The following is an 11,599-nucleotide window of genomic DNA, read 5'->3' on the forward strand; positions in this document are numbered from 1 at the left end:
ATATAATTTATATATATATATATATATATATATATATATATATATATATATATATATATATATATATATATATATATAAAATAAATATAAAATAATCATCATGATTTTCTTCATCAGAGTGAAAACGGTAGTGCACATATTTAAGTAATTAAATCACAGACTGCTTGATTTGACTATCGCACTAAGCAATCTCGATTTCTACTCCTTCACATCGTGCAGCTTTGCTTTCTACTGGATGTTAATTGTGCAACATAAAGCCAGAGGATGTTAGATAAAGTCTAGAGGATTTAACCTAGATGTCTGGCACGAGATAACTCAATCTGCGCTACATCTAGGTCATATCTGAGATAAAGCAAATGACAATCCAGCAGTGAAGCCCACCGGCGCGCTGCAGTGGAACACCAGCTTTCATGCGGGTTTGTGGTTCAGCGTTTGTCCTGCAGCAGCACACGCATGACCTCAAACACATGCATGACTGACGACCCGCTCCAGATTACACCAGAGCCTTCACTGTGACTCACCCGAACACCCAGCACTGAGTCCCGACCCGTTTGCACTGTGTGTCCGTCATGTACGCGTAATACTGCCTGTAGAGCAGATCATTAATCATACACAGTTCAACAGGGCATGTTATTCCACATTTCAAAAAATAATGTTCTAGATCAATGTTGAAGACCCCCAGAGACGGAGTCAACATTTCAATAATTTAACAACACGCATTTACATTTCTCTGATATTACATAATGGTCACATGACATGCAAGTAAACAAATAATACGTTTTAGTAAGTGTTTTATTTTGACTTTTAATTAAAAAAAATGCACACACACATACATATATATATACATATAAATCCTGCACACTGCTCAAGCTTACACCACCACAAAAAAAATAAAAATAAATATATATAATTATATATATATATATATTTCCTAGTTTATATTGTACTTTCATCCAACACAATTATAAATTATTCTGGTTACATTTTAATTTGATTGTTTTTACATTAATATTATTTATTTCAATTTGATCAATTTTTGTTAATTTTATTACCGATTTTAATTTTACATTTTTATGATTCAATTAATGATTCAGGTGTGCAGGCATTACATTTTTATTGTATTGTCTTTATATTAATATTATTTATTTAAATTCTTTATCAATTTTTACGTCACATTTTTAATCCATTTTAATTTCACATTTTTATGATTCAGGCTTGTGGGCATTACATTTTTATTTGATCGTTTTCATATTAAAAATATTCAGGTTACATTTTTATTGGACTGTTTTTACATTAATATTATTTATTTTAATTTTAACCATTTTTGTGTTACATTTTTAATCCATTTTAATTTGACATTATGATTTAACTAATTCTGGTGTGCGGGCATCATGTTTATTCACTTGTTTTTATATTAATATCATTTGAATTTTTATCAATTTATATGTTACTTTTTAATCAATTTTAATTGTAAAAAATTTTTATTTAATGAATCAGGTGTGTGGGCATTACATTTTTATTTTATTGTATTTATATTAATTTTTTTATTTTGACATTTTTAATCAATTTTAATTTAATTATTATCTTTTCATCAGCTCACAAACCCTTTTCTTTTTGCCATTTTTATCAATTTCCAGTGAATAAAAATCAAGTGCCATCTGAGATCTTTGCTGGTTTTCCTCTAAAATGCATCAGACTGTGTGTTTGTTACTGTACGTACCGTACAGTAGGAGCCGTGATGATCCCGATGAACAGGATCCGGCACCAGCTGAGAGCGTGGCATGCTGGGAACACGAAGATGTGCTTCAGGAAGAACGTGTTCAGCTCCGTCAGCTTCAGTCAGAGAGCAAAATAAACCAATCAAGCAACACCACAAACAAAGCCAGCTAAACTGATCCTGAAGAGCTGGGACAAAACAGAGATCTGACCAAGTTTAACTCCATAAGGAATTCATCTGTTAATAGATTCGATTGCATTCGTACATTACAAACATTGAAAAAGTCTAGCATTCAGCATTAATAATACTGTTTTAATGCTTTGATTAAACTTTAATAATTAATATTACAATTTCAACCACTGTTACTTTAGTATCACTTAAAAATGTTAATATTCTAAATCAGATCTTATTTTTTTCAGCTTTCAAGCAATATTAATTTTTTTTAAATTAGTTATTAGTTTAATTTTAGTTAAAGTTTTAGTAATTTAGTTGTTTTCCATTTGATTAGTTTTTAAATATGTTTATTATTTTTATTTCAGTTTGAGTTATTTTAGTACATCAAGTTAAACTTAAAAAAAAAACTAGCTGAAACAAAATAAGATTTTATATTTCTACTGAAACTAACAATTCTTTTATTTCAATTAGCAAAAATGTTTTTGAAATGATTCAAAACTTTAATACATTTAAACTTTAATAATCAACTGAATTAGAAAAAAATGTAACAATTTAATCATTTATTACAAACTCAAACAGTGTTATTTTAGTATCATTTAAAAACTATTTATGTTATTCTATTTTTAGATTTTATTTTTAATAGATTGAATCTATTAAAAATATTAAAATCTCTATTAACAGATCTAATTTTTTCTGCTTTCAAGCTAATTTTAGTTAAAGTTTTAGTAATTGACTTATTTTTGTTTTCCATTTTTATTAGTTTGTTGTTTTTAAATGCATTTTTATTATTTTTATTTCAGTTTTAGTTATTTTAGTACATCAAGTAACGAAAATGTTTTTGAAATGATTTAAACCTGAAATATTTACACCTACAAATCTCATTTGTACAGAGGTTTCTAAAGTACACAGATCTCCAGAGAATCACATGCTTTTAATTTACAGCATAACATATTATTATATTAATATCTTCTAGCCTTACAGTTGCATTTATCAAATAACATAGTTCACATTTTGCAACCGTAAGCAGCTGAGAGATATTTTGCACATCATACAAGTATTAAATTCTGTCGTTTTTATAACCTGACCTACATAAAATCCTCCGATTCCCATCTCAAAGACATTTAATCACGCTTTAAAGGGCCCTCAGTAGGGAGCGAAGAGAAGAGACAATAGAGAATGAAGAGAGGGCTTTCATCGCCGTGGAAACGGCTCGGGGGCGGAGCTTCGGTCTCTCAGGAGAACTCATGTGACCCACACGTCTGAACTAGTTAAAGCTGATTAAACTAATTATCTTCGATGCGGACAATAAAACAAATCACTGACTAATAAAGACCGAAACTGTTAGCTTAAGCGGTTTTATATTGTGGTATTTAATTAATTGGATTAATTATAATTAATAATTGGACTAATAAACTATATTACCTGTCATTTAATTAATAGTAACAATTTATAATAAGGTTCTATTGATGATAGTCAACGCACTAACTAACATTAACTAGCAATGAGCAGTACATGTGTCACAGTATTTATTCATCTCTGTTAACGGTCCATTAAAAAATACAAACAGCTTTTGATTTTAATCATTTATTTAGTAAATGTCGAATTAACATTAACTAAGATTACTAAATGCTTTAGAAGTATTTTTCATTGTTAGTTCATGTTAACTAATGTAGTTAACAAATGGAAACTTATTGCAAAGTGTTAACTATTTAATTATATTCATAACTATATAATTTGGAGACAGATTAAAAAAAAAAAATTGATGATGATGAAGGACCAGGTGAGAAATATTGATAAATTGGTATTTGATTTTATTTATCAATATTCCTCACCATGTCATTTGGAGACTAAATTAAATTAAATTAAAATATATATCATTTTGAGAAAGACGCAAAAAAAAAATGTAACGAAACGAAATGAGAAACACTGATAAACTGGTATTTGATTAAATATATTTATTAATATTTCTCAGTATATCATTTAGAGACGGACTCAATTGCGTAAAAAAAAAACTTCGTCCTCCATTTTTAATTATGGTTTTGTTTTCCACAGTGCGAGCGATTATTCGATTAATTACTTATACGTCACTCTCATTAAAAATCTATGAAATCACCCTATTAAATGCAATTCACTTCTTCCCAAATTCCATGATTTCCGTTTTAATTTTTCTAGATTCAGTAAACTTTAACTCTTTCCCCGCCAGCATTTTTAAAAAAAGTTGGCAGCCACCGCCAGCGATTTTGATGATTTTCACTCAAATCTGACGGCCTGCAGTATATTTTACTGTATGAATATCTGAATATGCAATACACCAAAATAAAGATCAGAGCCTCTACTTTTACTAACAAAAAAAATCAGTTTTATTCTAGCTTAAATCATTCTTTTTTTTTTTTTATCAACACTTGAACATTGGTAGGTTTCATAAAAAATGCATAGGTGAGAAAATCTCATTTTTATCAAAAACTACATCTGGATAATATTCAGTACGTTTATCAAAGCATAATCCATCAACACCTCCAAAGCTTGCACAGACATCATGCCCTGGATCAACATTTTACTCCGTAACATTATGCAGTTTTCATTGATATGCTGTCTATTGCTGATGATCGCATTATTTTTCATATGCATCTGTTTACAAAAGAGCTCGCTGGTTTCTCCGTCCTGTTCACGTGAGTTTTTGTTCGGGAGGCTTTGTACTCGTTCAGAAGATGCGTAATAGTGACCCCGGGTGAAAAAAAAATACTCGAAAACTCGTCTTTGGCTGGGAAGCGTTTTCTTCTAAAAGATGAGATAACTCGTCAATGGCAGGGAAAGTGTTAAAGGGTTAGTTCACCCAAAAATTAAAATTAGCCCATAAATTACTCACCCTCAAGGCATCCTAGCTGTATATGACTTTCTTCTTCAGATGAATCCAGTCGGAGTTATATTAAAAATTGTCTTTGATCTTTCAAGCTGTTTAATGCCAGTCGGCCGGTGTTGCATGCATCAGTCCAAAAGAAGTTAAATAAAAAGCGCCCATCCATAAAAAAAGTGTCTCAGGGCTCCGGAGGGTGAACAAAGGCCTTCTGTAGCGAATCAATGCGTTATTCAAAACGTAATAATCACTTTAATGTAGCTTGCGGCAGCAGTTGTAAACATGAGCGGCGCATGCGCAGCGCTAACCTCAGTAAGCGCAAGCTAGATTCGCTACAAGAGGACTTTGTTCACCCCCCGGAGCCGTGTGAGACACTTTTTTATGGATGGGCGCTTTTGATTTCACTTCTTTTGGACTGATGCATGCAACACAATGGGCTAATTTTCATTTTTGAATGAACTAACCCTTTAATAATAAATTTAACTAATCAGACTTTAACTAGTTTTATTTTTGATTAACTGGCTGCTAGAGATGCGAGCGGACTGACCTGCCAGATGATCATGAACAGATAGACTCCCGTCACTCTCTGTAAGGAGGACTTGGGGTCGAGCCAGCGCACGTATGTCCAGCTAGCGGGAGTGAACTGCAGCGCTGCGCGCTTGATCTTCCCCGTGGTGCTGTGGATGTCTCTGGGCGACACAAACACACTCGTTCAGCTCGTTCAGTCTCTGCCAGACGCTCTCAGAAAGCAGTGTTAGAGGGGTTTCTTACTTGATGCTGGCCCAGTGATACGTGCGCATCTCCAGAAAGCGGCAGGTGGTCATTCCCAGCCAGATCCCTCCGCCGTTACACAGCAGGATATCCAGGATGACCTGATCCCACCAGCACTCCGCGAAATTCGGAAGAAGGTGCATGAAGAACAGCTGCGCGGAGAGATTGCTCGAGTTATTGTGTGTCTCGTCGACCCACAAATGATTTCAGCTGTTTCTGCCATTAGCATGTTTCTAACGAACAAAGTGAAGCCGTAAGAAGCAGTTTTTAAGAAGTTAACTTAAGCAGTTTTAACTATTTTATTAATATATTGTGGTATTTATTTTTATTAATTGTATTTAATAATTAAATAAATAATATAAATAATAATAATAATTATTATTAATACATAATAATTGAATTAATATTTATTTATTTGTATTTAATTATATTTATCAATATTTCTCACTAAACAATTTGGAGACAGACTCACTAACAAAAACATAATTGTAATCAATAATTAAATAATAATAATAATTATTATTATTATTAAATACATAATAATTGAATTAATATTTATTAATTTCTATTTAATTATATTTATCAATATTTCTCACTATACAATTTAGTATTTAATTATATTTATCAATATTTCTCACTAAACAATTTGGAGACAGACTCACTAACAAAAACATAATTGTAATCAATAATTAAATAATAATAATAATTATTATTATTATTAAATACATAATAATTGAATTAATATTTATTAATTTCTATTTAATTAATTATATTTATCAACATTTCTCACTAAACAATTTGCAGACAGACTCACTACAACAAAAAATATCTGCGATGAAGGATGAAGTGAGAAATATTGATCAACTCTGACTTCATCCCACATTTTAAATGCGTGTTTTTGTGTGTGTTGTGTTGTTTTCACGGAGCATTTCACAATGCATTCTGGGATTGCTAAACTGGATTTTGAACAAAACTAAAATGAGAGCAATTATTTGGAGCCAGTTGCTGAACAATATCAAATTTAATTTTATCCCAAATTTCCATTTTAATATTATTAAAATGTCAACAATAATACGGCCCAATGAAAGGTGCTTTATTTATGTCTTTAAAAAAAAATGATGTTCTATGTTGTTGGTTTTAATATTAATATTATTATTTTAAAAATCGAATTGTTTGATTTCATTTTAAAAAGCATGTTTTTATTAAACATGATTACATTATTATTTTATTAAATATGAAATGATAAAATTTGTATTAAATTAATATTGTATTAAATATTTTATATAATTTATATAAATTTTCAACAATAAGGCTTAATGAAATGTGTTTTTTTAATTTTTAAATTATTTTTCTAAAATTGCCTTATTACTGATACATTTTAATGGTTTGACTTTTTTAGAAATGTGTTGTCTGTTTTCATTTTTAATTGAATTAAACAATTTTGAAATTAAAAAATATTTTTTTATATAATTAAATCTTTAAGAATTTTGTTGCGTGTTTAATGTGTCTATATAGTTTTTATAAATTTTTATTTCAGTTTTAGTTATATTAGTACTTCAAGTTAAACTAAATGAAAATGAGAAATGAAAGGCGTTTTATTTTAATTATCTTTTTTTTGACATTCTGTGCTGTTGGTTTTAATATTTAATTTAATTAATTTTAATATCAATTAATTTAATTTGAATTAATTAAAATGTTTAATTATTTTGTTGTGTTTTGTCTTTTTTAACATGTCCATATTGTTCCCTATATTATGTTATTTCAGTTCAGTTTTAGTTTTAGTTATTTTAGTACATCAAGTTAAACTAAATAAAAATGAAATGTTTCCTTGGCAACTAGTTGAAGTAAAATAACTTTCTTTATTACTATTATTAATTTCCTATTATTAAGTAAATTATGTGTTTAATTTCTCTGTATTCTGTGTTTTATGATTTAATACAAATTTATTATCGAAGAGAGTGGCAATCAAATGAATGAATCCTGTTGAAAACAATTTGTTTAATCTCTTAAAAAGTAATCAAATGAAAATGTAACTCCTTTTATTTTCTGGCAAACATAATCAAGTGGTCATTAGCTGTGAAACATCATGTGTGTGTCCCTGGAGCACAAAAGCAGTGTTGAGTCGCTGGGGGATATTTGTAGCAATAGCCAACAATACATTGTATGGGTCACAATTATACATTTCTCTTTTATGCCAAAAATCATTAGGATATTAAGTAAAGATCATGTTCCATGAAGATGTTTTGTAAATCTCCTACCGTAAATATATCAAAACTTAATGTTTGATTAGTAATATGCATTGCTAAGAACTTCATTTGAACAACTTTAAAGATGATTTTCTCAATATTTAGATTTTTTTGCACCCTCAGATTCCAGATTTTCAAATAGTTGCATCTCAGCCAAATATTGTCCTCTCCTAACAAGCTTATTTATTCAGCTTTCAGATGATGCATAAACCTCAATTTAAAAAAACTGACACTTAAGACTGGTTTTGTGCTCCAGGGTCACAAATATATTCTTCTATGAATGGCTGTGAGAGCGGAGTGTGAGGCCTTCACCTCGGTCAGCTCCCAGGTGATGCTGATGGTCCAGCACAGGCCATAGCTGCGGATCAGCAGAGCCTTCATTCCCCAGCCCCAGAAATGACTGAAGGCGAAGATGTCGAAGTGGCTGAGGATTCGCTCCCAGGTGATCACATGACAGTTCACGGCATACTCCTGTCAATCATCACCGCAGCGACACTTCAAGTCAAGCCACCTTTATTTATACAGCGCTTTATACAATACTGATCGTGTCAAAGCAGCTGTACAGTGGCTAACAGTAATGCAAGAGGACAATAACAAAGAGACAATTTTCCAGCTAAAATCAGTTCATGCTTTTTGATTATTTAATTTAATTTATTATTTAACACGCGCTAAAGTTGCTATTGTGGGTGTAACTATATTAAACTGAATGCAGTGCATCCGTTTGAGATTCGTGACCGTGTTATTTTAGTATCACTGAGATACAAGTATAGTATTTTTATATTTTCTCTTTTCATTTTAAATTAAATTTTTCTTATTTTCTCATCATATGTCAATATCGTTCTTATTCGTTTTTATTTCAGTTTTAGTTTAGGTCATTTTAACACATCAAGATACACTAAATGAGAACGAGAAATGATGCCTTGACAACTTGCTGAAATAAAATAAGTTTAAGTTTTATGTTCTCAATCTGTCCATCATTTTAAATTATTAAAAAAAAAAAAAAAAAAAATTCTGGATACTGTTTTAATTCAATTTTAATAATCAAATGGTTTGATTTAATTTTAATAATGAAAAATCATTTAATTTAATATTTTTATATGTTCTCAAATGTGTCCTCCATCTTAAATGATTTTTCTAAATTCATTCCATATTTTAATTTTACTGGATTCTGTATTTAATTTTAAAAATCAAATAAATTGATTTAATTTAAAAAAGCATGCTTTTTATTAAATTATAATTTTAAATATTAAATTATAAAAATATTTTATTAGTGTTTTTTTTAAATATTAAATTGTAAAAAATATTTTATAAAATATTCAACAATAGGACCCAATGAAATTAGTTATTATTCATCCTTCATCTTAAATTATTTTTAGAAAATGTGCCTTATTACTGATATATTTTAATGGTTTGACTTAATTCTAATAATCAAAGAACATGTCTAATTATTTAAATTCATAAACCTTATTCAACAATAAATTTTAATTTAATTAAATAATTTTAGAATTAAAAAAATGCATCGACAAATAATTTTTATTTAAGCTTCAATAATTTTCTTCTGCATTTTTGTCTTTTTTTAATACGTCTTTTTTATTTATAATTTATTTATTTATATCTAAAATATTATACAGTTATTTTAGTATATCAAGTTAAGTTAAATTAAATTGAGAAAGGTTTCCTTGGCAACTAGTTGAAATAAAATAAGTTACATTTTTGTATTTCAGTTCATGTTTACTTTGTCAAGTCGCAATTTTTTTATGGTTTTAGTTTTACTAATAAACTATATAAACCTGATTTGTGAATATTTTTGAACATAATGCATCCGTGAGCTGTTCCTTTAACAACAGAACTGGGTCGCCACTGACCATGATGTCGGCTTCCCGTTTGGCGTAGCGCAGATTGGGATCCAGCCAGAACATGAGAGACTTGACCTGCTCCCAGTTCAGGAAGATGATGAAAACCAGGAAGAGGAAGTACAGCACACTCAACCCTGCACAACCACACAACCACACACTTCAGAAAGAGGAAGCACGCCAACCTACAAACCCAACCACTCAGACCTGCCCTTCATCCTCTATTCATGTTTATTATTAGGCTTCAAAAACAAGCGTCTGATCCTCTCACCAAACACTATCCTCCATATTGCTGGATGGGGTCTCGTGAAAGGACCTGAAAAGAGACACCACACACTTCAGAAAGAGGAAGCACGCCAACCTACAAACCCAACCACTCAGACCTGCCCTTCATCCTCTATTCATGTTTATTATTAGGCTTCAAAAACAAGCGTCTGATCCTCTCACCAAACACTATCCTCCATATTGCTGGATGGGGTCTCGTGAAAGGACCTGAAAAGAGACAGAGAGGTTATGAACGATTAGCCGACGTCATCTACAAATATTTGAATCGTCTCATGTGAGGTAAAGTAAGGGCCTGCAGTAACGCGGTTTGACCAGTGTGGCGCTGTAGTGCAAGACTGTACGGACGCAATCCAGTACAGACGACGGCGCTTCAAGCCGAACCGCGACAGTGTGGGAAAGACTTACAAACCTACAAACAAACAAAAACGCTGTCATGTGCAAAGGCCCCGATATACTCACGGCAAAGTCTGTTGTCGTTATTCATTTAGAGTTAAAAAGTAGAAAACAGCAGTTCAGAAAGCATCTGATTGTAGAGATGTGGATATGTTTGCACCAGCTCTGCGATTCGGCACTTACGTTTTATATAGTGCATTTATATAGTGCTTTATGCAATCGATTGCTTTAAAGCAAGCATCTTTACGAGATTAAACATGTAAAAAGTCGCTTTTTACATGTTTATGAGTGTCGCTTTCATTTAGAATTGCAACTCTATTGTCTGCTATAAAGCAGCTCTCCAGTGTTGAGCTAACTAATGTTATATCTTTTTATTAGTGAATGGCAAAAAAAATAAATTTAATTAAATACATTAATTAAAACACAAAAATTATGAAAAACTGATAGTTTGGTTTGCACAGATATTTTATTAAAATTCCGACAATAACAGGGTCCAAAGAAATTTGTTTTTTTTGTTGTTGTTTTACATAATTATAATATAATTTTTTAATATATTTTAATATATATATATAAAACAGAAATTGTAATTACATAATGGTAATACAACTGTAATAGCAATATAATTGTTTGACAGTTTACAAAGCTGAAGTGATTACTGTTTTTTATTTATTAGTAAGAATATGAATGTCAATATTTTAACTTCGCAAAAACTGAATAATCGATCTAAGCCTACTGACTGATCAGTGAAATCTCTGACCATTAATCATTCACATAATCATTAGATTCATTGATTATCAAACTAATCGTTTGTTGCAGTCCTATTATGAAGCCGAACACGTGTGTGACCATGATCATAAAACACTTAAGGACAAACGTGCTGGACACGGAGCTGTTCAGCGCGACTTCACGACTCTTACCGTTGGGGAAGGCGAGAACGCTGATGACCAAGAAGAAGGAGATGACCAGGATGAGACCCACCCACAGGTTATTGTCAGGGTTTCCATCATCTCTGCAACAGAAACATGCGGTCACACTCTGAAAAGCCCCCGCACACCCAGCCCATCTTCCTCTCTCTATTCCACCACAGTTTCACAATTCACTACACACACAGACACTCTCACACACAGACACACAGACACACTCTCTCACACACACACACACACACACAGAGAGAAACACACACACACACACACACACAGACAGAGAAACACACACACAGACAGAGAAACACACACACACACACACAGACAGACAGACACCGAAACACACACACACACACAGACAGACACCGAAACACAGACACACA

The 11,599-nt window shown here is 31.2% G+C and overlaps 1 protein-coding gene across 1 annotated transcript in view; it reads right to left on the bottom strand.

Moving 5' to 3' along the window:
- The window catches only part of ptdss1a (phosphatidylserine synthase 1a), a 23,244-nt gene that overhangs the window by 6,514 nt on the left and 5,131 nt on the right, over positions 1-11,599 (bottom strand). The window contains exons 2-9 of the mRNA XM_016294363.1: positions 11,211-11,302; positions 10,063-10,107; positions 9,628-9,752; positions 8,075-8,233; positions 5,517-5,668; positions 5,293-5,434; positions 1,721-1,833; positions 522-587 (exon numbers count right to left, since the gene is read on the bottom strand). Coding sequence (XP_016149849.1) covers positions 522-587; positions 1,721-1,833; positions 5,293-5,434; positions 5,517-5,668; positions 8,075-8,233; positions 9,628-9,752; positions 10,063-10,107; positions 11,211-11,302 — 894 coding nt within the window. The remainder of the gene's footprint in view (positions 1-521; positions 588-1,720; positions 1,834-5,292; positions 5,435-5,516; positions 5,669-8,074; positions 8,234-9,627; positions 9,753-10,062; positions 10,108-11,210; positions 11,303-11,599) is intronic.

The sequence above is a fragment of the Sinocyclocheilus grahami genome, unplaced genomic scaffold (assembly GCF_001515645.1).
Source record: "Sinocyclocheilus grahami isolate Dianchi unplaced genomic scaffold, SAMN03320097.WGS_v1.1 scaffold316.1, whole genome shotgun sequence".
In the NCBI taxonomy this organism is placed as follows: Eukaryota; Metazoa; Chordata; class Actinopteri; order Cypriniformes; family Cyprinidae; genus Sinocyclocheilus; species Sinocyclocheilus grahami.